The sequence below is a fragment of the Gorilla gorilla genome, chromosome 4, assembly GCF_029281585.2.
Source record: "Gorilla gorilla gorilla isolate KB3781 chromosome 4, NHGRI_mGorGor1-v2.1_pri, whole genome shotgun sequence".
Classification (NCBI taxonomy): Eukaryota; Metazoa; Chordata; class Mammalia; order Primates; family Hominidae; genus Gorilla; species Gorilla gorilla.
The window spans coordinates 176,785,441-176,812,443 of record NC_073228.2 but is presented as its reverse complement, the minus strand read 5'-3'; the positions used below and the strand labels follow the sequence as shown (position 1 = coordinate 176,812,443).

At 44.7% G+C, this 27,003-nt stretch overlaps 2 protein-coding genes across 2 annotated transcripts in view; both read right to left on the bottom strand.

Moving 5' to 3' along the window:
* Positions 1-18,675, bottom strand: part of ATP6V0E1 (ATPase H+ transporting V0 subunit e1) — a 51,488-nt gene extending 32,813 nt beyond the window's left edge. The window contains exons 1-2 of the mRNA XM_004043004.5: positions 18,481-18,675; positions 7,495-7,542 (exon numbers count right to left, since the gene is read on the bottom strand). Coding sequence (XP_004043052.1) covers positions 7,495-7,542; positions 18,481-18,584 — 152 coding nt within the window. The 5' untranslated portion in view covers positions 18,585-18,675. The remainder of the gene's footprint in view (positions 1-7,494; positions 7,543-18,480) is intronic.
* Positions 18,676-25,553: 6,878 nt separating this feature from the next.
* On the bottom strand, positions 25,554-26,767 carry LOC109026809 (inorganic pyrophosphatase-like). The gene is given in 2 exon segments (XM_019026532.4): positions 25,554-26,180; positions 26,183-26,767. Coding segments are annotated over 2 exon segments (864 nt in total). The 5' UTR covers positions 26,745-26,767; the 3' UTR covers positions 25,554-25,878.
* Between the last annotated feature and the right edge of the window lie 236 nt (positions 26,768-27,003).

The following is a 27,003-nucleotide window of genomic DNA, read 5'->3' as shown; positions in this document are numbered from 1 at the left end:
TTTTGAAGGTGGGTGGTAAGCAAATGAAGGTTCATTATCCTAACCTTTCTACTTTTATAGAGAGAAAATAGTATGTTTAAAAAGCTGAAAACCTTTGGGAGGCCAAGGAAGGTGGATCACCTGAGGGCAGGAGTTCGAGACTAGCCTGACCAACACGGAGAAACCTCATCTCTACTAAAAATACAAAATAAGCCAGGCGTGGTGGCACATGCCTGTAATCCCAGTTACTCGGGAGGCTGAGGCAAGAGAATCACTTGAAACTGGGAGGCAGAGGTTGCAGTGAGCTGAGATCCAGCCATTGCACTCTAGCCTGGAAAACAAGAGTGAAACTCCGTCTCGGGGGGGAAAAAAAAAAGCTCAAAACCAGAAAGTTTAAAAAGGAAATACATGTTAAAGCAAATAGCAGCCCTGAAACCAATCAGCCAAAGTGCTGCGATTATAGGTGTGAGCCACCATGTGTGGTTACTTGGTTGGAAACCAAAGCGGTGCACCCAGGCCCCTGGGAAGTGATTATGTCCTGTGCTCAAACTAGCTCTAGAGCCAGGACCCAGAAAGGCCAGTGAGGGAGGTAAGGCTCAGCTCTGGATCTGCAAATTCCGAGACATGTGAGGTGGAGTTTCTGTGGGCTGTGCAGGTCCCTGTGTGATGGACAGCAACAGGGGGCTAAAGAATGAGTAAAGGGGAATCTTCTGAGGTCATAACTGAGTAGGTATTTGTGGAAATGAGTGGATGAGGGAACCTGTTTGGGAAGTGAATGAAGGGCAATGAGGGGAGTGATTGGGCCTCTCTGGCTCTTGATTTGTTTTATCTGCTTCTCCTCATTAAAGAGGACAGGGAGGTGGTCTACTTTGTTTATTCACTGCTACACTGTGCCACCACGCCCGGCTAATTTTGTATTTTTAGTAGTGTCCAGATCCAGTGCCTACTAATGCTAAATAAATATACGTTGAATGAATGAATTCTAATAAGGCTAAGAAAAATATTCACTATACCAGCCCTGTAAGGAAACTGTGCTTACAAATAACACAGTCCTTTGAATTAAAATAACTTATTGGCCGGGGGCGGTGGCTCACACCTGTAATCCCAGCACTGTGGGAGGCCAAGGTGGGTGGATCACTTGAGGTCAGGAGTTCGAGACCAGCCTGGCCAACAAGGTGACACCCTGTCTTTACTAACAATACAAAAAATAGCCAGGCATGGTGGTGCACATCTGTAGTCCCACCTGCTCAGGAGGCTGAGGTAGGAGAATCACTTGAACCCTGGAGGTGGAAGTTGCAGTGAGCTGAGATCTCGCCACTGCACTCCAGCCTGGTCGACAGAGTGAGACTCTATCTCAAAAAAAAAAAAAAAAAAAAAAAAAAATCACTGATAATATTACTTTGATTTTTATTGTGCTTTACTCTAAGTTTTCACACACAGCATCTTACTTAAAACTCACAAAACCACCCTACAACATGATCGTGCCAAGTATCCTTTTGCCTAAAAGAACCTAGGTCTCCTGATTCTTAGATAGTATTTATTTTCCTATATCATGATGCCAGTAAGATTTACAGTTAGTCAGGTGCTAAGACACAACATGCTTTCCAAGAAACAACTGTGTCTTCACAATACATTACATTTCTAATTTCATGTGAGCTTGGTGACTCTGAGTAAACAACAACATAATTCAACATTAAAAATTAACCTAAGACCAGAAATATAGTATAGTAACTTAACAAGATTGTATGTTTAAGAGACAAAAGTGATCTTGTGCCTTAAAGAGGGAACCAGATATAACATTCAGATTTTCCTCTGCTGAACTATTAACAGAAACTGGATTCTACTGGCAGAGAACCTAATTTATACAGAGCTCAAACAAGTTGAGCCTCACGGAATCAAACTTTAAACTAGAACAAACTGGCACCAGAAAAAACTGCAACAAACAGAAGGCAATTTAAAAGTCCATGAATGCATTTCAAAACATGACTTTGAAAGCCAAAGTCTCTTTGGGTGTGCCTTACTTGAAAAGGGGCATTTTCAAGAAAATGTACCAGTGCCAAACAGTGAAATTTCCTTTGAATTTCAATTTTTTTAATAGAATCTCACTCTTTTGTGGAATAAGGTATGTAAAATATTTGGGGTTTGAATTCCATCCACATTTTTCACTCGGATATCATGCTAAATAGGATGTATGATCAGATTTCAAAGAAACAAAAGAAAAATGATTTCATAAAGTCAATACTATCCAGCTGATTTCCCCATAAAATGGCCTCCAGAAGCATTTAATGTTGGAACACTGTGTACCACCTTTATTAATACACCACTAACAGTGCTGATCCACTGTCAGTAGAGAAGTCACCAGAACTTGGGAACAAAGGAAAAAATGGACTAATGTCTAGACAGCAAGAGGCAAGGGCTCAAATCCAATCATTCATTTTATACTTGAAAGTGGAAATATGACTGGGCGTGGTGGCTCACGCCTGTAATCCTAGCACTTTGGAAGGCTGAGATGAGAAGACTGCTTGAACTCAGGAGTTCAAGACTAGCCTGGGCAACAAACATAGCAGGACCTCATCTACCAAAAATTTAAAAAATTAGCCAGGTGTGGTGGTGTATGTCTGTAGTCCCAGCTACTCAGGAGGCTGAGGCAAGAAGATTGCTTCAGCCCAGGAGTTTGAGGCTGCAGTGAACTATGGTAGTGCCACTGCACTCCAGCCTGGGTGACAGAGCAAGACTGTGTGTCCAGAAAGAAAAAAAAAAAGTGGAAATACAAGACATGAGACTGACTGGAAACTTTGTTTTCTTTTGTTTTAAATATCATGAAAATTAACCACATTTCAAAGACTATGGAGAACCAGGAAGTCACAAAATATTTTGGTGCTTTTTGGGTTTAAATCTCAAGTCATTCCTCTGTGCACTCATTCCCCCGACCCCCTTTTTTTTCCCTCCCGAGATGGAGACTTGTTGTCCAGGCTGGAGTGCAATGGCACAATCTCGGCTCACTGCAACCTCTGCCTCCCAGTTTCAAGTGATTCTCCTGCCTCAGCCTCCTTAGTAGCTGGGATTATAGGTGCCCGCCACCACATGGGGCAAATTTTGTATTATTATTAGAGATGGGGTTTCACCGTGTTGGCCAGGAGTTTCGAACTCCTGACCTTGTGATCCGCCTGCCTCAGCCTCCCAAAGTGCTGGGAATACAGGCATAAGCCAACACGCCCGGCCCCCATTTTCCCTTTTATAAGGTAACCACCACTGACCTTACTGCTTACATTGCAGAGATCTTCAAAGCAATAAAAACAAAGGCCTTTTCAATGACAGACCAATCCTTGACACCTGGATTGATATGGAGCTCCCTTACTGATTTCCATAGGCGATTCAGTAGGATAGGCTGATGGTCAATCATCGTACTAAAATAAGTTCTTGATGATACATGTATTTGCCCTCATTTACTCTTTTTTTTTTAAGATGGAGTCTCACTCTGATGCCTAGGCTGGATGCAGTGGAGCGATCTTGGCTCACTGCAACATCCACCTCCCGGGTTCAAGCAATTCTCCTGCCTCAGCCTCCCAAGTAGCTGGGACTACAGGCGCGCACCACCACGCACAGCTAATTTAAAAAATTTTTTTTAGTATTGATGGGGTTTCACCATGTTGGCTAGGTTGGCCTTGAACTTGTAACCTCAGGTGATCTTCCCGCCTTGGCCTCCCAGAGCGCTGGGATTACAGGCGTGAGCCACCACACCAGGCTTCATATACTCTTTACAGCCAAACACAGTGATAAGAATTCCCTCCACATGCAACTTGTGTTCCACTCTGGAGGCTAAGTTATCACCTGAACAAGCTTCTTTTAACACTCTAACCAAAAAAAAAAAAAAAGAAAAGACTAAATTTTAAGTTTCATCAGCTGGGCCTTAGTGTTTAAACAGTCAAACAACATCATTTATCACAACTTTTTTTTTTTGAGACAGGGTATCACTCTGCCCCCCAGGCTGGAATGCACTGCCGCAATGACAGCTCACTGTAGCCTTGACTTCCCCGGGCTCAGGTGATCCTCCCACCTCCACCTTCCCGGTAGCTGGGACTACAGGCATGTGCCACCACAATCGGATAATTTTTTGTAGAGAAAGGGTTTCAACATGTTGCTCAGGCTGGTCTTGAACTCCCGGGCTCAAGTGATCTGCCCGCCTCAGCTTCCCAAAGTGGTGGGATTACAGGCGTGAGCCACCACGCCTGGCCTAGAACTTTTTTTTTTTTTTTTTGAGACGGAGTCTCGCTCTGTCGCCCAGACTGGAGTGCAGTGGCGCAATCTTGGCTCACTGCAAGCTCCGCCTCCCGGGTTCACGCCATTCTCCTGCCTCAACCTCCCAAGTAGCTGGGACTACAGGCGCCCACCACCACGTTCAGCTAAATTTTTTTTTGTATTTTTACCAGAGATGGGGTTTCACTGTGTTAGCCAGGATGGTCTCGATCTCCTGACCTTGTGATCCGCCCGCCTCGGCCTCCCAAAGTGCTGGGATTACAGGCGTCAGCCACCGTCTCCTTCTTGTCCCCCAGGCTGGAGTGCAATGGCGTGATCTCGGCTCACTGCAACCTCCACCTCCAGGGTTCAAGCGATTCTCCTGCCTCAGCCTCCCGAGTAGCTGGGAATATAGGTGCCTGCCACCACGCCCAGCTAATTTTTTGTATTTTTAGTAGAGACCGGGTTTCACCATGTTGGCCAGGCTGGTCTTGAACTCCTGACCTCAGGTGATCCGCCTGCCTTGGCCTCCCAAAGTGCTGGGGTTACAGGCGTGAGCCACAGTGCCTTGCCCCTGACCTTTAGTCTTTCACTTCCAATTTTGTGGAATGATATTTTAGGAGTAACAGATTTTTAAAGAAGAAGAAGAAAAAAAAGACTGAATTTCCTTGCTTACTTTGCATATACAGACTGGATTTTTTTTTTTAACAGCCACTTCCCCAAAGGAATGTGTCTTGCATATTACTGACATTTGGTATATTTCATTCATTGGAATATTTCTTGTTTTCTACGTGTTTCAAAAACCTGTGAGAAATACAGGACTTGATAACATTTTGAAGGCAGGAAAAACCCGAATTGTTTCTTCTTTGAGAGTCATAACTACCTTCTGGTGTGGAGAATTTGTCACTGGAAAATTCGACAGTTTTGATTCTCACTGGTATGTTTAAAAACTGAATTAAAGGAATAGAATTTTTCTTTTGATATAGGATCACAAAACAATTCTAAAACCTACTGTTTTTACCACTGAAATTTAAATTGCGATATAGGTTTTAAATGTCTGGAATGCAACTGATAGGCTTTTCTTGAACTGTTAGTTTATTTGAAATAGAGTTTTTTCATGTTTAATTTGTATTTGAAAAAAAAAAAAGAAAAAATTCCCCAAACCCAGATAACAACCAGAGCAAAACTGTTGTGCCTTCTATTTCTCTTTGATTTCAGTCTTGGCAATTGTTTAAAGAAAAGTAATTTTTTAAAAATCTGTATTTGTTTTATTAGGTTCAGAGTATGTGGGGAATTGTAGAATCCCTCTTTCATCACCTTGTATGTCTTCTGTTAACATATGTGTTATGCCTTATTCTAAAATTGATCTCAAATTGGAATGCCTTTGAAGACAGATGCTTCTATAGAGGTTCTTTGACCTAAATAGTTCAGCATTTGTATTTTTACTCTGATATCTAATCAGATTCCTAATCATAGCCCATAAGAAGGAATGTGACTTTATGTATGTATGTATGTATGTATTTTTTTTTTTTTTTTTTGAGGCGGAGTCTCGCTCTGTCACCCAGGCTGGAGTGCAGTGGTGCAATCTCGGCTCACTGCAACCTCTGCCTCCAGGGTTCAAGTGATTCTCCTGCCTCAGCCTCCCGAGCAGTTGGGACTACAGGTGTGCGCCACCATGCCCAGCTAATTTTTTTTTGTATTTTTAATAGAGAATGGGTTTCACCATGTTGGCCAGGCTGGTCTCAATATCCTGACCTGGTGATCCACCTGCCTCGGCCTCCCAAAGTGCTGGGATTACAGGCGTGAGCCACCGATCCTGGCCGGAATGTGACTTTAATACTGGACTTTGCTGATGTGCTTGTGTCCACATTTTCTCTTTAAATCACAGCTATTTTAAATCACAGCTATATGGTAAATTTTCTATTTTGTTATGGTCCTCTTTTATTAATGGGCACGCAGTGGGTGTTTCTTGGAAATGGCCAATTTTTATTAAAATGTTCCTGGAAAAAAAAGTCATGGTCTTTCATCTATAGGATGGGTCAGAACGGTTGCTTCCTACCTTACATGGGCACTAAACAACACTTCTGTGAACACCAACACTTTCCATGTCTCTGAAGTCTCAGGAAACTAGAAAGCTCTCTTCAAAAAAAGAGAATCGCTGGTTCTAAACTCTAGAAAGAAATCCTGGCTGGGTGTAGTGACTCATGCCTGTAATCCTAGCACTTTGGGAGGCTAAGATGGAAGGATCACTGAGGCCAGGAGTTCAAGACCAGCCTGGGTAAACACAGTAAGACGCCATCTCTACAAAAATAAAAAAGTTAGCTGAGCATGGTGGCGCATGACTATAGTCCCAACTACTTGGGAGGCAGAGGCAGGAGGATCGCTTGAGCCTAAGAGTTTGAGGCTGCAGTGAGCTATGATTGAGCCATTCCAGCCTGGGTGACAGAGCAAGACCCTGTCTCAAAAACCTAAATTGAAAGAAATCCTTAGGATTATTTTTATGGTATGTGATCAATACATATATTTTGATACAGCTTACAATGAATTGTTAAAAAATTATCCTTAGTCTACTTGGTTATAATTCTAGCTCAATTTCTGTCCATCAGATAAACAAAAATCACAGTAAAGAATAGCTTTATTAGCTCCATTAGTGAGATATTTCAGTGAAATAAGTAGATCTAAATACTTCACAATAGTATACCGGGCACAGTGGCTCATGCCTGTAATCCCAGCACTTTGGGAGGCTAAGGCAGGCGGATCACTTGAGGTCAGGAGTTTGAGACCAGCCTGGCCAACATGGCAAACCCCTGTCTCCACTAAAAATACAAAAATTAGCCATGCATGGCGGCGTGTGCCTGTAACCCCAGCCATTTAGGTAGCTGAGGCATGAGACTCACTTGAACCCAGGAGGCCGAGGTTGCAGTGAGCTGAGATCACACCACTACACTGCAGCCTGGGCGACAGAGCAGGACCTTGTCTCAAAAGATAAATAAATAAGTAAATACTTTACCATAGTAAAATATAAAGTAGTATAATCATAATTTCCAGCTACTTATAAGCTTTAACATTTGTGCCAATTAAACTGCAGTTGTATTCCCAGAAGGATAGAGTATCTGTACAACTCTACATAAATAAACTGAGCATATGAAAAATGTGATATTTTCAATTTTAGGACACTATTTCTAGATATTACATGAGGGATAAGCTCCAATAAAACAAATGTGTAAATCGCACACATTACAAATACCAAGAATAATTACTTAAGAAAAAATTACTTACAAGAGATAGCAGCAAACTGAACAGGTCACCAACATGGTAATGATAACTCTAAAAAAAAAAATGCAAATGTCATTAAATAACTAGCAAACTACGCAAACATCACAGAATGGTTTAAGTCTCCTTTCCAGATTATCAAACTGGCATGGATTGCACACCAAGAAATTGGATCTGTATTTGCTCAAATATCCAGTAAACTGCGGTGTGCCCAGGGTACACCTGGGAAAAGTTTATGTAATTAAACATTTGTATTTGAAGAGATATGTGCTGATGCCACAGTGTAGCTGTCCAATCCAAATTTATCTGAAACTGAACAGGAAAGGCCGCAGTGACAATTAGTTTTGACAACTAAGTAATTACCCTATTTGGTAGTATTCTCTGTAATGAAATTAACACTGTACTTCTAAAAATATGACTCTCCAGCGATGAGCTCTCCCAATCTCCATTCATGTCTGAAAAAGTTACACTTTGATCTCTCATCAGCAGAATTTCAACATTTCTAAACCTCAGTTCATGCTATTCTCTTCCCATTTCTTTTCTAAAAGCTCCCCTTCTGAATCTCCTACTCCTCAGAAGAAGCTCTGCCATTTTCACCCATTCGACCCACCCTCACATCCATCATCTTTTGCTCATGCCTCCTCTGCACCTCCACAGTCACCAAATACTGTGGATTTATACTTTAAAGCATCTCTCCCCATGTGTATTTCCTCCTTCCCATTCCCAATGTCAGCAACAAAATTCACCCAGTTGTCCTGGCTTAACTGCTGGCAGATTCAAACTTTTCTCCTTCTCCTTCATTCTATAAACAATCACCAGGATTCTCTACTTAAGACCTTTTGATGTCCCCCCTCCATCATCCATCATTTGGTTTCCAAGAGGCATGTCCACGCCCTAAGAAGAGCAAGACCATTTCCTAGAACTTGGGAACCAAATATTATAACTCCTGTTTTTTTAAGAGACAGGGTCTCTGTCGCCCAGGCTAGAGTGCAGTGGCATGATCATAGCTCCCTGTAACCTCCAACTCCTGGGCTCAACTGATCCTTCTGCCTCAGCTTCCTGAGTAGCTAGGACTACTGATGTACACAACCAGGCCTGGCTAATATTTTAAATTTTTTTTGGAGAGGTGGAGTTGCGGGGGGGGTCTCAATATGTTGACCAGGTTGTACTTGAACTCCTGGCCTCAAGTGCTACTCCTGCCTCAGCCTCCCAAAGTGTTGGGATTACTGGTGTGAGCCACCACACCTGGCCCAGAACTCTTATTTTTCTTTATTTTTAACTCATCCTTTAGAAGTTCTGTGGGTCTTTTTTTTTTTTTTTTTTTTTTTGAGACAGAGTCTCACTCTGTCATCCAGGCTGGAGTGCAGTGGCACAATCTTGGCTCATTGCAAACTCCGCCTCTCAGGTTCAAGCGATTCTCCTGCCTCAGCCCAAGTAGCTGAGATTACGGGCATGCACCACCATGCCTGGCTAATTTTTGTATTTTTAGTAGAGATGGGGTTTTGCCATGTTGTCCAGGCTGTTCTCAAACTCCTGGCCTCAAGTAATCCACCTACCTATGCTTCCCAAAGTGCTGGGATTACAGGCATGAGCCACTGTGTATGTATTTTCTTTGGTTAATATATTGGCACATTCATTTACTCGTTCAACAGATTTTCACTCACTGAATGTCCAGTATATGTATTAGGGTCTGAGGAGAGAACAGGAAACAAAACAGATAAAAACCACTGCCTTGTGGCCGGGCGCGGTGGCTCACGCCTGTGATCCCAGCACTTTAGGAGGCCAAGGCAGGCGGATCAAGAGGTCAGGAGTTCGAGACCAGCCTGACCAATATGATGAAACCCCATCTCTACTAAAAAACAAAAAAATTAGCTGGGCGTGGTGGTGCTCGCCTGTAATCCCAGCCGCTCAGGAGGTTGAGGCAGAAGAATCACTTGAACTTGGGAGGCGGACGTTGCAGTGAGCCGAGATTGCGCTATTGCACTCCAGCATGGGCGACAGAGCAAGACTCCATCTCAAAAAAATAAATAAACAAACAAAAAAAACCACTGCCTCATGAAGCTTACGTGCTACTGGCATAGATAGACAACAAACAAGATGAACAAACAAGATGAACACACAACAAACAACAATTATCTACCTATATATGCCAGATGGTCAGTAAGTGCTGATGGAGGAAAATAAGACAGGAAAGGGAGACGGGGTCTACCAGGGGGTGGAGATTGTGGTTGCAATTTTAGAGGATGGTCAGGAAAAGCCTTGCTGAGGAGGTGGCGTCTCAGTGCAGACCTGAACAAGGTGATGGAGCGTTCCAGGCAGAAGTAATGTCAAACGCAGGGGGTGAGAGGGTACCTGGAGTTCAAAGAGGAAGGGGTCTGTGTGGCTGACACAGAGCAAGGAGCCTGGGGAAAGGTGAGGTCAAAGAGGTACCATGTGGCCTCTGAAAGGACTTTCACTCTTAAAAGGCTTTGACTCTGAGTGAAAAGGGAAGTTATGGCCGGGCGCAGTGGCTCACGCCAGCAATCCTGGCACTTTGGGAGGCCGAGGCGGGCAGATCACGAGGTCAGGAGATCGAGACCATCCTGGCTAACACGGTGAAACCCCGTCTCTACTGAAAATACAAAAAAATTAGCCGGGCGTGGTGGCGGGCGCCTGTAGTCCCAGCTACTCGGGAGGCTGAGGCAGGAGAATGGCGTGAACCCTGGAGGCGGAACTTGCAGTGAGCAGAGATCCCGCCATTGCACTCCAGCCTGGGCGACAGAGTGAGACTCCGTCTCAAAAAAAATAAAAAAGAAAGAAAGAAAAGGAGAAAGAGAGAGAAAGAAAGACAGAAAGACAGACAGACAGAAAGAAGAAAGAGAGAGAGAGAAAGAAAGAAAGAAGGAAAGAAAGAAAGAAAGAAAGAAAGAAGGAAGGAAGGAAAGAAAGAAAGAAAGAAAGAAAGAAAGAAAGAAAGAAAGAAAGAAAGAAAGAAAGAAAGAAAGAAAGAAAGAAAACGGCAGTTATTTGGAGGGATTTGAGGAGACGACTGACAAAATCTGATTCCAATTCTAAGGGATCTCTCTGCTGGGATGAAAGAGACTGGGGGAAGCAGGGCAAAAAGAAAGCAGAGAAAGCAGTTGAGAGGAATTATATAATCCAAGTGGATCAGGCTGGCAGCAGTGCAGGTAGTAAGAGTTGGTCAGTTCCTTGAAATACATAATTTATACATTACACTTATAAAATATAAATAAATACGTATGGGGGATTGTGCTAAAGAAATTTTGACAGTTGCACAATAAAAACGTTTGAAGACCTACAGAATCAAGTCCCCCGCTTCATTTGTAACTGACTCCCTCCACCCATCCTTCTCACCTCCCCCTACATGCAAACATCAGTCCTTCATTCCTGAAGGCAGGTGCCTTCACTGTCCCCCAAAACACATTATATCTAGGATTCTCAATTCCAAGCCTTTACTCATCTTCCCCCAGTCCGTGCTCCACTGCGGAATCTCTTCCCTGTCTTCTCTCTTCTCCAAAAGACCATCTCATAGAACTGAAAGAGCTGAGGCTCCTTTGTATTACCTGCTTAATATTAATAGTTTCACATAAAAGCTCCCTCATTAACGTATCAGCTCCTAATGTGCTTGGTCTTAGGAGCTGCATGCTGAGTGGTGAAATGCCACAATAACTGCAATTTACTTTCAAATGGTCCAGCAAAATTATATATACACACACTCAAAGCAAATATGAATACGTTAAACAATGACTGAGTCTAGGAGGTAATATACGGCATTTATTGTACTACTCTTCCTACTTTTCTACATGTTTGAAATTGTTCGTGAAAAAAGGGGAGTTAGCTGGATGCAGTAGCATGCCTATAGTCCCAGCTACTCAGGAGGCTGAGGCGGGAGGATCACTAGAGCCCAGGATATCAAGGCTGCAGTGAGATATGAGCACGCTACTGCACTCGAGGCCTTGGCAACACAGGGAGACTCTTTAAAACAAAACAAAACAAAACAGAAAAACAGGCATGGTGGCTCAAGCCTGTAATCTTAGCACTTTGGGAGGCTGAGGCCAGGTGTTTAAGACCAACCTGGCCAACAGAGCGAGATCCCATCTGTATTTTTTTTTTTTTAATTTTTGAGACAGAGTATCGCTCTGTCGTCCAGGCTGGAGTGCAGTGGCACAATCCCAACTCACTGCAACCTCCGCCTCCTGGGCTCAAGCAATTCTCCTGCCTCAGCCTCCAGAGTAGCTGGGATTACAGGCGCACACCACCACACCTGGCTAATTTTTGTATTTTTAGTAGTGATGAGGTTTCACCATATTGGCCAGGCTGGTCTTGAACTCCTGACCAAGTGATCCACCCACCTCAGCCTTCCAAAGTGCTGGGATTACAGGCATAAGCCACCACGCCCGGCTAGCCCATCTCTATTATTTATAAATAAAATAATCAAAAAATAAAAATAAAATTAAAACAAACCACAAAAAAAGAAAAGTGGAGTTGACTGAACTGGCAAACTCATCTCTGCGCTCTTTCCTTTTTTCCTCCCCCACATCTACTGGTTAGGAAGCCACTGTGAGAAAATGGAAGCTTTAGAGAATCTATGGATTCCTTTAGAGAAAAGAGGGAAATCATGAGAAACTAGAATGGTCAGGAATCAGGAAAGCTGATTCCAGGCACAGACCTGATTTTAGCTGGCCCTTTTCAGTTGCAAAAATAAAGAGCCAGGGGCTTTATTTAGGTCATCCATAAATTCTGAAGAGTTTTTTCCAAGTGATCGTAGGCTATTTTTTTTTTAATAAAAGAAAAGATTCATAAGTTTTTCCTGGCTGAGCACAGTGCTCACAACTGTAATCCTAGCACTTTGGTTGGCTGAGGTGGGAGGACTGCTTGAAGTCAGGAGTTCAAGACCAGCCTAGGCAATAAAACAAGACCCAGTATCTACAACATTTTTTTTAATTGGTTGGGCATGGTGGTGCATGCCTGTTGTCCCAGCTATGCTGGAGGCTGAAGTAGAAGGATTGTGTGAGCCCAGGTTGAGGCTGCAGCGGGCTATGACTGACCGTGCCACTGCACTCCAGCCTGGGTAACAGAGTAAGACCCTGTTTTAAAAAATAAATTTAAAAAAATCTTCGGCTGGGCATGGTGCCCAACTCCTGTCATCCCAGCACTTTGGGAGGCCAAGGTGGGTGGATCGCCTGAGGTCAGGAGTTTGAGACTAGCCTGGACAACATGGCAAAACCCCATCTCTACTAAAAAATACAAAAATGAGCTGGGCATGGTGGCCCATGCCTGTAATCCCAGCTACTCGGAAGGCTGAGGCAGGAGAATTGCTTGAACCCAGGAGGCAGAGGCTGTAGTGAGCCAAGATCGTGCCATTGCACTCCAGCCTGGGTGACAGAGCAAGACTAGGTCTCAAAAAAAAAAAAAAAAAAAAAATCTTCAGTAAGGAGATAAATAAAGGAACCCTGTGAGGAGGAAAGAAGGGAGAGAAACAGAGATGTATTTGATGTTAATTTATCTTCCCCAAGAGACCCCTGCACATCAGAATGCTGAAAGTTGGGTAATTAGGAGGTTATAGGACCTAATGAGGCATGGAAAAGAAAGGTCAAAAGAGAATTTTTTTTTTTAAGGGATGGGGTCTCACTCTGTCGCCTAGGCTAGAATGCAGTGGCATGATCATAGCTCACTGCAGCCTCAACATCCTGGGCTCAAACAATCCACCCACCCAGCCTCCTGAGAAGCTAGGACCACAGGTCTACAACACCATGCCTAGGTAATTTTTAAAAAATTGTTTTGGTAGAGACCAGGTCTCGCTTTATTGCCCAGGCTTGGTCTCTGTTTCCTGGCTTCAAGTGATCCTCCCACCTCAGCCTCCCAAAGTGCCGGTGTGAGCCACCATGTCAGGCCCATTTTTATTTTTTTGAAGATATTTTTGATCATTTAAATCAGAAATGCTCACCTGTATTAAAAATTCACCACAAGCTAGGGGCACTGCTCGAGCCTGTTATCCCAACACATTGGGAGGCCGAGGCAAGAGGATCACTTGAGGCCAAAAGTCCGGTAACAGCCTGGCCAACATGGTGAAACCCTGCCTCTACTAAAAATACAAAAATCAGTCAAGCATGGTGACGTGCGCCTGTAGTCCCAGATACTCGGGAGGTTGAGGCACGAGAAGCGCTTGAACCTGGGAGGTGGAGGTTTCAGTGAGCCGAGATTGCGCCACCACACTCCAGACTGGGCAACAGAGGAAGACTGTCTCAAACAAAAACCCCAACTCACCATAGTGTGAAGCACTTCAGCTCCTTCACGTATCCTGAAAAATTTGATTTGCAGTATTTTCAAGAGGTAAAGGGGAACTAGTACTAATTCGGCTTTAATATTTCCTTTTTTTAAAATCCCCACAGAAAAGCCTATTTCCATTTTAAAAAGAGGAAATGGGAACATGGAAAAGTTAATTAAATTGTGCACTAGTATTTCCTTTTTTAAAAAATCCCTACAGAAAAGCCTATTTCCATGTTAAAATGAGGAAATGGGAACATGGAAAAGTTAACTAAATCGTCAAGGTCACAGGGATCATCTGCCTAGGTGCAGTGTTTCTCAAAATGTATTATAGCAACTCTTCCTAGGAGAGACACTGTTTCAAGACCTGCTCAATCCAGCCAAGAGCAGGAAAAGCAAGGACTGCAGCAGAGGCTGTGAACTGGACCCAGATAATACAGGCACTTGACAATTGCCACATAATGACCTTTCAGTCAATGAATGAATGCATAAACGACAGGTGGTTCCCTAAGATTATAATGGAGCTGAAACATTCCTATCACCTAATGACATCTTGATGATCCTGAACCTGTGTAGGCCTAGAACAGTATGTTTGTGTTTTAGTTTTTAACAAAAAAAAGTTTAAAAAGTTAAAAAAAATTTAAATGGAAAAAAACTTATAGGATAGGATATAAAGAAAGAAAATAGATTAGGTCCGAGGTGGCTTATGCCTGTAATTCTAGCACTTTGGGAGGCCAAGGTGGGAGGACTGCTTGAGGTCAAGAGTTGGAGACCAGCCTGGGCAACAAAGAGAGACCCTGTCTCAAAACAACAACAACAAATTAGCTGGGTATAGTGGTGCACGCCTATAGTCCTAGCTAGTGCGGAGGCTGAGGTGGACGGATCCCTTGAGCCTTGGAGTTCAAGGCTGCAGTGAGCTATGATGGAGCCACTGCACTCCAGCCTGGGTGACAGTGAGACTCTCTGACTCTTAAAAAAAAAAAAATTATATAGCTGTACAATGTGTCTGTGCGTGTTTTGATTTGTTTTCAAAAGTTTACTCTTACATGTACAATGTACAACAGGCTCCAAGACAACACTTCATTCTAAGTATAGGTGGCAAAAGATGTTATAGCAGGGGGCCAGGTGTGGCAGCTCACACCTGTAATCTCAGCACTTTGGGAGGCCGAGGCGGACGGGTCACCTGAGGTCAGGAGTTCAAGACCAGCCTGTCCAACATGGTGAAACCCCTTCTCTACTGAAAATACAAAAATTAGCCAGGCATGGTGGTGGGCACCTGTAATCCCAGCTACTCAGGGGGCTGAGGCAGGAAAACTGCTTGAATCCAGCAGGTGGAGGTTGCAGTGAGCCAAGAAGGCACCACTGCACTCCAGCCTGGACAAAAGAGTGAGAGTCCATCTCAAAAAAAAAAAAAAAAAAATGTTATAGCAGGGAATCCAGATGTTTAAATACAAATGGAATCAAGGGTCACCATCGATCACCTCAGGCACATGGAACAGCTTATTTTTTGCCAGATTTCTTAATTCCACCTATGACCAGGGGCCCCTTCCCCATGGCCTTCACTTTCGGCTCCTCCAGTTTCTTCTGCTTCTCTTTTTGTTTAAAAAATGTATCTTCCAGCCAGGCGTGGTGGCTCATGCCTGTAATTCTAGCACTTTGGGAGGCTGAGATGGGTGGATCATGAGGTCAAGAGATCGAGACCATCCTGGCCAACATGGTGAAATCCCGTCTCTACTAAAAATACAAAAATTAGCTGGGCATGGTGGTGCGTGCCTGTAACCCCAGCTACTCGGGAGGCTGAGGCAGGAGAAATGCTTGAACCCAGGAGGCGGAGGGTGCAGTGAGCCAGTATCACGCCACTGCACTCCAGCCTGGCGACAGAGTGAGACTCTGTCTCAAAAACAAACAAACAAACAATCAACAACAAAAAACCAACCTTATCTTCCTCATCCATCTCCTTGGCCTGCTTCTTGGGCTGTTTCAGGGGCTTCTTCCTGCCATCTGTGAAAATGGACATGGTGCCTGCAGCCTCTTCCCCAGACTCTGCCACTGGACTTGTTTCATTTTTGAAGAGACAGGGTCTCACGGTTGCCCAGGCTGGAGTACAGTGGTGTGATCATAGCTTACTGCATCCTGGAACTCCTGGTCTCAAACACTCCCATCCCCCTCACTCAGCCTTCCCAGTAGCTAGGACCACAGGTGTGCACCACCATACCCAACTAATTAAAAAAAATTTTTTTCAGAGATAAGGTCTCGCTGTGTTGCCCAGGCTGGTCTCAAGCAATCCTCTTGTCCGGCTTCCCAAAGTGCTGCATATTATGGGTGTGAGCCACCGTGCCCAGCCTTGCTTGTGTTTTAAGCCAAGTGTTAGTACAAAAGAGTCAAAAAGTTAAAAATAATTCAAAAGTTTAAGTAAAAAAGTTACAGGAAGCTAAGGTTAATTTATTTTTGAAGAAAGAAAAATATTTTTTCAGAAATTTCATGTAGCCTAAGTATACAGTGTTTCTAAAGTCCACCATAGTATACAGCAATGTCCTGGTTCTTCACATTCACTCACCAGTCACTGACTCACTCACAGCAATTTCCAGTCCTGCAAGCTCCATTCATGGTAAGTGCCCTATACAGGTGGACCATTTTAAATCTTTGATATGTATTTTTACTGTACCTTTTCTATGTTTAGATACACAAATACCATTGTGTTACATTTGTCTATACAGTATTTAAGGACAGTAACATGCTGTACAGGTGTGTAGCCTACCCAGAGGCAACAGGTTCTACCAAATAGCCTAGGTGTGTAGTAGGCTGTACCATCTGTTTAAGTAAACTCTGTTCACACAAAAGCCCTACTAACACATTTCTCAAACGTATCCCTTTTGTTAAGTGACACATGTCTATATATCACTAGCTGGTCAGATACCTGAATCATGACACTCACTAGGGCTAAGTGGAAACAGGATGGGTTTCATTACCCTGGATAATGGCAATGACATCCCAAGGAAGGAGAGAGAATGGTCTTTAAGAAAGGAATTGTCAGTGCTATTAGTACATCAATAAATGCTTCTTTGAGTACAAAGGCCATAAAGGCAGACAGTAGGGTAATGAAACAGTTGAAGATATAAACACAATAAAGAAGCACTTTGTTGTTCTCTAACTCCAGTAGGAAAAACAAGTCTAATTAACTTTGGTAAATACAATTGCTTTAATAATGCCAGAATTCTGACTCTGTCCATCAACCTCTATAGGTAGGAGAGATGACCCCATATAACTGGTGTTACCAGGGAGGAGGAACTTGATACTTAAAAATGATAAAAATTCATCTACCATGTATCTTTTAAAAAAAATAATTTTAGACTAATAAAGCAAATGTATCCTAGGGAGCAAAAGGGGTTCAGGTCACAAAATATTAGGGAAGTAGTAAAAATATTTTTTTTCTTTTTTTTTTTTTTTTTGAGACGGAGTCTCGCTCTGTCGCCCAGGCTGGAGTGCAGTGGCGCGATCTCGGCTCACTGCAAGCTCCGCCTCCTGGGTTCATGCTATTCTCCTGCCTCAGCCTCCCAAGTAGCTGGGATTACAGGCGCCTGCCACCACGCCCGGCTAATTTTTTGTATTTTTAGTAGAGACGGGGTTTCATCGTGTTAGCCAGGACGGTCTCGATCTCCTGACCTCGTGATACGCCCGCCTTGGCCTCCCAAAGTGCTGGGATTACAGGAGTAAGCCACGGCACCTGGCCAAAAATCTTTTTTAATAAAGACAATAGAACTATTCACTCAACAGGTATTTATTGGGTGCCTCCTGTGCATACAAGGTACTATGAAAACCAGGCACTATGAAGCCACCAATTAGGTTCAAGAATAAAGCAAGAGATGGTGTTTCTGACAAACTGACTTCAGTCGAAGTTTCACCTCTCATCATCTTGAACTGAGAAAAAAATGACTGAAAAGCAAAAGAGGAACCAGGAAGAGGGTGTTCCAAGGCTCCTTTGAAGATTAAGCCTCTATTTTATACTACAGTTAAAAAGTTTAATTCCAAAATAGACAAAGCTCTAACCAACAAAGAAATCTGGAAAAACAAAATCTTTCTTAGCCAATCATTCTAAGCACTTCTTACACTCACATACAAGAGCCGGAGCGCCCTCCAAAAGGCATGACGCAGGGGTTTCTCAACAATACCTCCTGCTCTTTGGTAATTAATCTCGCTTAGATCAGGCCCCAACCGCCTCCTGGCGCCCACTAGACGCAAGGCCTGGGCTCAATGTTGTCGAAGGAGCTTGTTCTGTACGCAACCGCGACAGCATGGGAGGCAGAGAAGCCAATTTCTGTTTTATTTATTTGATCCTTAAGTTCAGGCAAACGAGGCCTCGTGTGGGTGGAAGGCAGGGCTAAAGGGGGACAGTCGACTAGGGACAAACCCCAGTTTCTCCCAGATTCGGCCTGCTCATTTCCGACTGCACCTCCCCACACAGGACTGTGATGAGAAAAAATTCCCCTGAAACTCGTTTCCAAGGGGGGTCCACCAAAGGTCACCCTCCACTCGCTCAGGCCGGAGGACACTGAAGCTGCTGCGAAAAGGAACACAAGGAGTTCCGCCGGGTCAGGGGCCTGACTCTGCAGCGCGGGGGGCGCCCATGCAACGTTCTCTGACCCGTGTCGGGGTCGTGCCTTTCCCCGCCCCGGCCTGCTAGCTCCTCACCGCTCGTTCCTCCCAAGGCGGGCCTCGCGCACTTACCCCCGGTTAGGACCCTTAGGGATGAACCAAGGCACCAAGAAGCCGACGAAGCCCCAGAAAACGCTCATCACAATGAGAGGCACAGTGAGGCCATGATACGCCATGGTCGCCGCCTGAGCGCCAACCCCTACCCCGTCGCCTCACTCGGATCCCACCAGGAAGTGTCAATAGCTGACCGCGTGACCAGCGTGTGCAAGCCCCGCCTCCAGCGCCCCCACGTGACCCGCGCGCCGGCCTCCGCCCCTCGGGGAGCCCAGAGGCAGAGCCCCGCCTTCGCCTGGCTGTCTCCTGGCTGCAGCTCCTTGGAGGCATGTCGCTCACCCCAGAGCTAGGGATTCGGTCACCAGGGGCTCAGCAAAGTGTTCTAATGAGAACTTGGCCCTTTTAGACAAAGAGTGTAGTTATCTACAGCCTCATCTACTTATGCAACAGACATAGAGAACTTAACAATAGTTGTCTATTACTATTCTGAATTCCCGTGTGCCTGGCACTGGGCCATGATCTTTAAGTTCATGAGCCCCAGGCTGGGTGCGGTGGCTCACGCCTGTAATCCCAGCAGTTTGGGAGGCTGAGGCTGGCGGATCACTTGAGGTCAGGAGTTCGAGACCAGCCTGGCCAACATGGTGTAACCCTGTCTCTACTAAAAATACAAAAATTAGCCGGGTGTGGTGGCACGCGCCTGTGGTCCCAGCTACCCAGGAGGCTGAGGCAGGAGAATCGCTTGAACTCGGGAGGCCAAGGTTGCAGTGAGCCGAGATCGCGCCACTGCACTCCAGCCTGGGCGACAGAGCAAGACTCTGTCTCAAAAGAAAAAAAAAAGTGCATGAGCCCGTGTTGAACTCCTCACTTCAGCCTATGAGGTAATTGTAATGATTATCCCCACTTTGCAGTTGAAGAAACTGAGGCCCAGGGAAGAGGCTAAGGATCTTGCCCAAAGTCACATAGTAAGTGGCAGGGCCAGGATTCAACCCCTGATTATCTGATTTTCAAGGCCAGAGCTCTTAACTAGCGCACCACTATTTATCTTGTGTGCTGTGCCAGGCTCTGGAGTTACAGAAGTCAATCAGGCACCCCTGAGGGAGTTCACGTTCTGGGGAGCAGATGACCTTGCAAACAGGCGACTCAATGCAGTGTGAAAGTAAGTGGACGACCCTGCAAGGCTTTCTACCCAACTCGTCCTCGCTGAGCCTTGAAAGACAAGTAGAAATTAGCCAGAATAGTAAGAAGAAAAACAGGCCAAGCATGGTGGCTCACACCTGTAATCCCAGCACTTTGGGAGGCCGAGGTGGGCAGATCACCTGAGGTCAGTAGTTCAAGACTAGCCTGGGCAACATGGTGAAATCCCATCTCTACTAAAAATACAAAAATTGGCCAGGTATGCACCTGTAGTCCCAGCCACTCAGGAGCCTGAGGAACAAGAACCGCTTGAACCCCTGGGAGGCAGAGGTTATAGCGAGCTGAGATCGCACCACTGCACTCCAGCCTTGGCGACAGAGTGAAACTCTGCCTCAAAAAAAAAAAAAAAAAAAAGAAAGAAAGGTAAAACAGTTTTGTTTGTTTGTTTGTTTTTGGAGACAGGGCCCTGCTCTGTCACCCAGGCTGGAGTGCAGTGATGCTCCATAGCTCACTACTGCCTGGAACTCCTGGGCTCAAGCCATCGTTCTGCCTCAGCCTCCTGAGGAGCTGGGACTACAGGTGCGCACCACCACACCGGCTAATTTTTAAAATGTTTTGTAGAAACAGAGCCTCACTATGTTGCCCCGGCGGGTCTTAAACTCCTGGCCTGAAGGGATCCTCCACCTCAGCCTCCCAAAGTGCCGGGATTACTGGCATAAGCCACCGTGCTGAGCTAATAAACAGGGCTTATAACGCTTGCTGAGAATTTTCACATATGTTAGTTGTAGTATGCGCTAAGCTTGGAATAGACAAGGAAGCCAGTTCTCAGAGAGGTTGAGGAGCTTGATGATAAAGCTTACAGGTGAAAGCAAGATAGAAAGCAGGTCTTTAAATGTAATGTGCTTTACCAGGGACCATGGTTTCCTCGCAGTAGCCACATTGCATTACCTCCTGATTTCTTTCATCAAGTAGAATGGATTCCTGTATTAAATGGGAAACTGGACCAATAATCTTCAACATCTGTACCAACATTTTGGACATGATTCTAAGCCTTTAACCTGATCAGCAATGTAGAAAACTAGTTTGTCTCCTTTGTGCTCATAAAGCTTCCCCAAAACTTAGCCCCAGCAGAAATCCTATGGTCCTTAAGTTCTAGTCCAAACACCGCCTTCTCCAAGACCCATTTCATCCTGTTAGCGCATCTCTTTGGCCTTGTTGTATATGTATCTTGACCAACCCTCTACTAGAGGGTCAACTCCTTGAGAATAGGCACTGTTTCACTGATCTTTGTTTCTGGGAGGACTTTATACATAGAATGTGCTCAATAAATAATTGTGCAACTGAATTGAGTAGCTAAGAAGGGATGAGATCAGTCAGAACAAAATTAGAGAAAGAAGTTCATTTCTACTTTCTCCTTCCTTCCTTCCTTCCTTCCTTCCTCTCTTTCTTTCTTTCTTTTTTCTTTTTTTGATGGAATCTCACTCTGTTGCCCAGGCTGGAGTGCAGTAGCACGACACTGGCTCGCTGCAACCTCCACCTCCCTGGTTCAAGCGATTCTCCTGCCGCAGCCTCCTGAGTAGCTGGGATTTACCAGCGCCCTCCACCACACCAGGCTTTTTTTTTTTTGTATTTTTAGGAGAGATGGGGTTTCACCATGTTGGCCAGGCTGGTCTCAAACTCCTGACCTCAAGTGATCCGCCCACCTCGGCCTCCCAAAGTGCTGGGATAATAGGAGTGAGCCACCATGCCCAGCCCCTTTCTTTCTTTTTTTTTTGAGGCAGAGTCGTGCTCTGTCACCCAGGCTGGAGTATGGTGGTACAATCATAGCTTACTACAGCCTTGAACTCCCGGGCTCAAGGGATCTTCCCACCTCGGCCTTCATAGTAGCTAGGACTACAGGTGCATGCCACTATGCTGGCCTAATTGTGTGTGTGCGTGTGTCTGCTTGTGTATGTGTGTGTGTTTGTGTGTGTGTGTGTAGAGATGGGGTTTCACCATGTTGCCCAGGCTGGTCTCGAACTCCTGCCTCAAGGAATCCTCCTGCCTTGGCCTCCCAAAATGCTAGGGTTACAGGTATGAGCTGCCGCAGTCAGGCCCTTTCCTTTTAAACATGGTAAAATACAGGTAACATAAAAGTTACTATCTTAACCTTTTAATTTATTTTTATTTATTTATTTAGAGACAGGGTCTCGCTGTCATCCAGGTTGGAGTGCAGTGGTGTGGTCTTGGCTCACTGCAACCTTCGCCTCCTGGGTTCAAACGATTCTCCTGCCTCAGCCTCCCAAGTAGCTGGGACTACAAGCATGCACCACCACACCCAGCTAATTTTTGTATTTTTAGTTGGAGACGGGGTTTTGCCATGTTGCCCAGGCTGGTCTCAAACTCCTGACCTCAGGAGATTTGCCCGCCTTGGCCTCCCAAAGTGCTGGGATTACAGGCGTGAGCCGCTGCGCCCAGCCCAGAACTTTTTCATATCCCTTAAACAACCACTTCTGGCCAGGTGCAGTAGTGAGACCCCCATCTCTACAAAAAATTTAAACAAAAAATTAGCTGGGCATGATGGTGCATGCCTGTAGTTCCAGCTACTGTGGAGGGTGAGGTGGGAGGATTGCTTGAGCCCAGGAGGTAAAGGCTGCAGTAAGCTGTGATCACGCCACTGCACTCCAGCCTGGTGATAAAGCAAGACTCTGTCTCAAAAAACAAACAAACAAAAAAAAACCACCTCCCATATTCCCTCCCCTAGCCCGTGGCAAGCACCATTCTACTTTCTGTCTCTATGAGTATGACTACCCTAGTTTCCTTCAAGAGGAATCATACGGCATTTGTACTTTTGCGGTTGGCTTATTCACTGAACATAATATCCTCAAGACTCATCCATGTTGTGCAAGTGTCAGAATGTCCCCTTCCTTTTTAAGGCTGAATAATATTCCATGTGTGTATACAGTACGTTTTGTTCATTCATCCATCGATGGACATTTGGGTTGCTTGCACTTTTTGGCTATTGTGAATTCTTTCCCATTTCTTAAACAAGTGGAAATTTTTGTCTTAAATTGATCCCTTTTTGTGTCTAACCTTTGCTTTATCTTCTGGGCAGCCTCTTTGAGAAGCAATGTCTGGAAGTGCAAGGCTGTAACTTTTTTTTTTTTCCTTTTTTTTTGAGACAGAGTTTTGCTCTTGTTGCCCAGGCTGGAGTGCAATGGCACGATCCCAGCTCACTGCAACCTCCGCCTCCCGAGTTCAAGTGATTCTTCTGCCTCAGCCTTCTGAGTAGCTGGGATTACAGGCACGTGCTACATGCCCAGCTAATTTTTATTTTTATTTTTATTTTTAGTAGAGATGGGGTTTTGCCATGTTGGCCAGGCTGGTCTCGAACTCCTGACCTCAGGTGATCCACCTGCCTCAGCTTCCCAAAGTGCTGGGATTACAGGCGTGAGCCACCGCACCCGGCCAGGGATGTAACTCTGTTTTTTTTTTTTTTTTTTTTTTTTTGAGATGGAGTCTCGCTCTGTCTCCCAGGCTGGAGTGCAGTGGCATGATCTCAGCTCACTGCAACCTCCGCCTCCCGGGTTCACGCCATTCTCCTGCCTCAGCCTCCCAAGTAGCTGGGACTACAGGCACCCACCACCACACCCGGCTAATTTTTTGTATTTTTAGTAGAGACGGGGTTTCACCGTGTTAGCCAGGATGGTCTCGATTTCCTGACCTCGTGATCCGCCCGCCTTGGCCTCCCAAAGTGCTGGGATTACAGGCGTGAGCCACCACGCCCGGCCGGATGTAACTCTTTAGACACCAGTTCTGTCTAAATCTGTTGGTTTCATCTGTGAAAGGAGAAAAGTTAGTATCTCAGTATTATATATGTGGGCTAGTATTAGCCTATAGCTCCCTCTATCAGCCAATCTGTCAAAAGCATTTTATCACACACCAAATGAAAACTGTCCCCATTCAGTGACCCATCAAATGAAGAAACACTCTCTGCCCTCAAGGTACTAAAGTCTTCAGGAAACAAATCAGACTCTGGGCGGTGTGGTCCAAGGACCCTTGGGGAGTCCCCGAGACTCCCCAAGCAGGTCTTTTCTTTCTTTCTTTGAGATGGAGTCTTACTCTGTTACCCAGGCTAGAGTGCAGTGGCGTGATCTTGGCTCACTGCAACCTCCATTTCCCGGGTTCAAGCAATTCTCCTGTCTCAGCCTCCCACGTAGCTGGGATTACAGGCGCCTGCCACTGCGCCCAGCTAATTTTTGTATTTGTAGTGGAGATGGGGTTTTACCATCTTGGTCAGGCTGGTCTCAAACTCCTAACCTCGTGATCCACCCACCTTGGCTTCCCAAAGTGCTGGGATTACAGGCATGAGCCACCATGCCTGGCCACCCCAGCAGGTCTTTTCTAACTGTGAATCTCTGTAAGGCTGAATTTTCTTCCTATAGTTCATCTAAAACAACATATCACATCAGATTGAATGCAGTAGTATTATGAGAATGCATTTGTCTTCCATTAAACCAGAGGTCAAGGAACTCTCCCAAAATGTAACACAATGTTACTCTTCCAACCACATGTTTTGTTAGTTTTGGAAAAAAACAGCTATTTCTCATATAAATGTTATGTTAACATGTTATGGGTTTCTTGTTGCTCTTTTTATATGAATTTAAAATAAATATGTTGGCCAGATGCAGTGACTCACGCCTATAATCCCAGTGCTTTGGGAGGCTGAAGCAGGAGGATCACTTGAGGCCAGGAGTTCCAGAGCAGCCTGGGCAACATAGTGAGACTGCCATCTCTACAAGAAACAATTTTGATGTGGTGTTATCTCCTGTAGTCCTAGCTACTTAGGAGGCTGAGGAGGGAGGACTGCTTGAACCCACAAGTTCAAGGTTACAGTGAGCTATAATTGCACCATTGCACTACAGCCTTGGTGAAGAGTGAGATCTTGTCTCAAATAATAATAATAATATAATAAAATTAATATGTTAAAATTTGAAGTTTTAATTTGTAACATGGCAAATATCAATAGCTATAACCTATATAAATGTAAGTCCCTTGGGTCCTCCATAGTTTTTAAATACGTAAACAGATCTTGAGACCAAAAAGTTTGAGAAGCACCACTAGAGGAAAAACCTCAGAGGCCCCCCAGCAGCATCAAGGAAACAAGAGTTGACTGAAACACTATTGTGCAACGAGCCGAGGAGCCCTTGTTTCCTAAACTCAGTCCTGTAGGTAAAAACAGGCATGCAGAGTCACGAAGCTGTGGTGTCATAAAGCCCCTTTCCAAGCTACTCTGGAAGCTTGGAAGTTACTGGGGCAGCTGAAAACCCTAGCAGGATTTATTACTCCTTGGCCCAGTAGTGTATATGGAATGTGCACTGTGTATGGCACCAGTACTACTGCTGCCACCGTTGCTGGAGTGATTGCCACCTGCCAGACATTGGACTAGGTGCTTTGAATTATCTGTCTCATTTAATGCTCATGACACTGAATATAGGTATTTTTAAATCTATTGTACATAATTTTAAAAGGCTTAGATTTGTTTTTTTTTTGTTTTGTTTTGTTTTTGAGACAGAGTCTTGCTCTGTCTCACCCAGGCTGGAGTGCGGTGGCGCGATCTTGGCTCACTGCAGGCTTCACCTCCTGGGTTCAAGCGATTCTCCTGTCTCAGCCTCCTGAGTAACTGGGATTACAGGTGCCCGCCACCACAACTGGCTAGTTTTGTATTTTTAGTAGAGACAGGGTTTCACCATGTTGGCCAGGCTGGTCTCGAACTCCTGACATCAGGTGATTCACCTGCCTCGGCCTCCCAAAGTGCTGGGATTACAGGTGTGAGCCACTGCACCCAGTCCTAAAAGGCTTGTAACTTGTAATTTGTAACTTGTCCAAAGCATAGCTGTTTTCAGTGACAGAGCTTGGATCTGAACACGGCTCTTCGTAGCTCCTGTTCTTTCCACTAAGCCATGTTGCCTCTCCTATTTCTTTTTTTTTCAGCAAAATAATTTTATTTCCTAACATATGGTAACATATACATCCAATATGTGCTCCCCTTGCACATCTATTCACAAGTGACTTCCAAATGACAACTGCCTTGATATTTAAGCATGTGCTGAAAGTTATCTTAGTTGAGATATGAAACATGCTTTAGATGGGTAACGTTCTGAGTACATTGGATTGGTCACAGCAGAATTTACTTAGATGAGTTCTACACATTTAAAGCTTTGAAAAGCTACTACTTTTACATCTAATACATCCAGATGAACACGATGCAGCAATATCAGCTTGTATTCCAGAGAAATCTCATTAGTTCTTCTGGTGATGGAACCACTTATCCACGTCTGTTGGTACTGTGCAGGCAGATTCACAGGGTGGTGGTAAAGCATCCACAATGGCTCTGGCAGCATCAGGATCACACTTGAACAGGCTCTCAGACACAGTTGTGTTCATGCAACTGATTCCTTTTCCATTCGTTTTCTTAGTCACTAATGTTTTCCAATGGTCATGAGTGCTTTTAATAATATCAACTGCAAAGTCCTTATCTTTAAATTCTGCATTAAAAGCAAACTCATGTTCTGGTTTTCCTTCAGGAAACTTATACCTTCTAAGTCCACAGTAGCCTCTAAGTAGCCAGGTTTCAGCCGTTTGACATCATTGATATCATTATAATTGGCTGCATCAGGATCATCCATATTAATGGCAATGACATTCCAGTCGGTTTCCCCTTCGTCAGTCACAGCCAATATGCCTAGAACTTTCACACCAATTATTTCACCTCTTGCACATACCTTGCTTCCAATTTCACACACATCAATTGGGTCATTGTCACCACAACAGCCAGTATGTTTATCATTGTGCCCTGGGTCTTCCCAAGTCTGAGGGATGGCACCATAGTTCCAGATATATCCTTTATACGGGAACAAATTCGCAACATAGCGAAGTTTTCTTTTTTTCACATCTTGTTTAATGGGGTTTAAAGGGTCCTTTGTAGCAACCTCCATTTTTGCATTAGACCACCGTGGTACTTCAACTACCATGTGGAACACATCCTTATCTGCATAAATTGGAATATCGTGAAATGGAGAGATATATTGTCCTTTCTCATTTTTGAGGAAGACTCGGTACTCCAGGGAGAAGGGCGTGGCGCGCTCCTCAGTGCTGAAGCCACTCATGGTGCCGGAGTCCAGCCGCCACCACTGCCACGGAGCCACCAGCCCACATGTGGCGCCGACTGACAGCCTCTCCTATTTCAAGAAATAAGTCGGCATGCAAAGAATCCTAAATTACACACAACTTCACAAGATTCAGACATCATCTGCTGCATAAGATGAGACCTTTAAAAGCCTATTCTAGAACTAGCCACCCTCTTGCTAAGAATAAATTGGAAAGTGGTTGATTTAGTGTTTTTTTTGTTTTGTTTTGTTTTGTTTT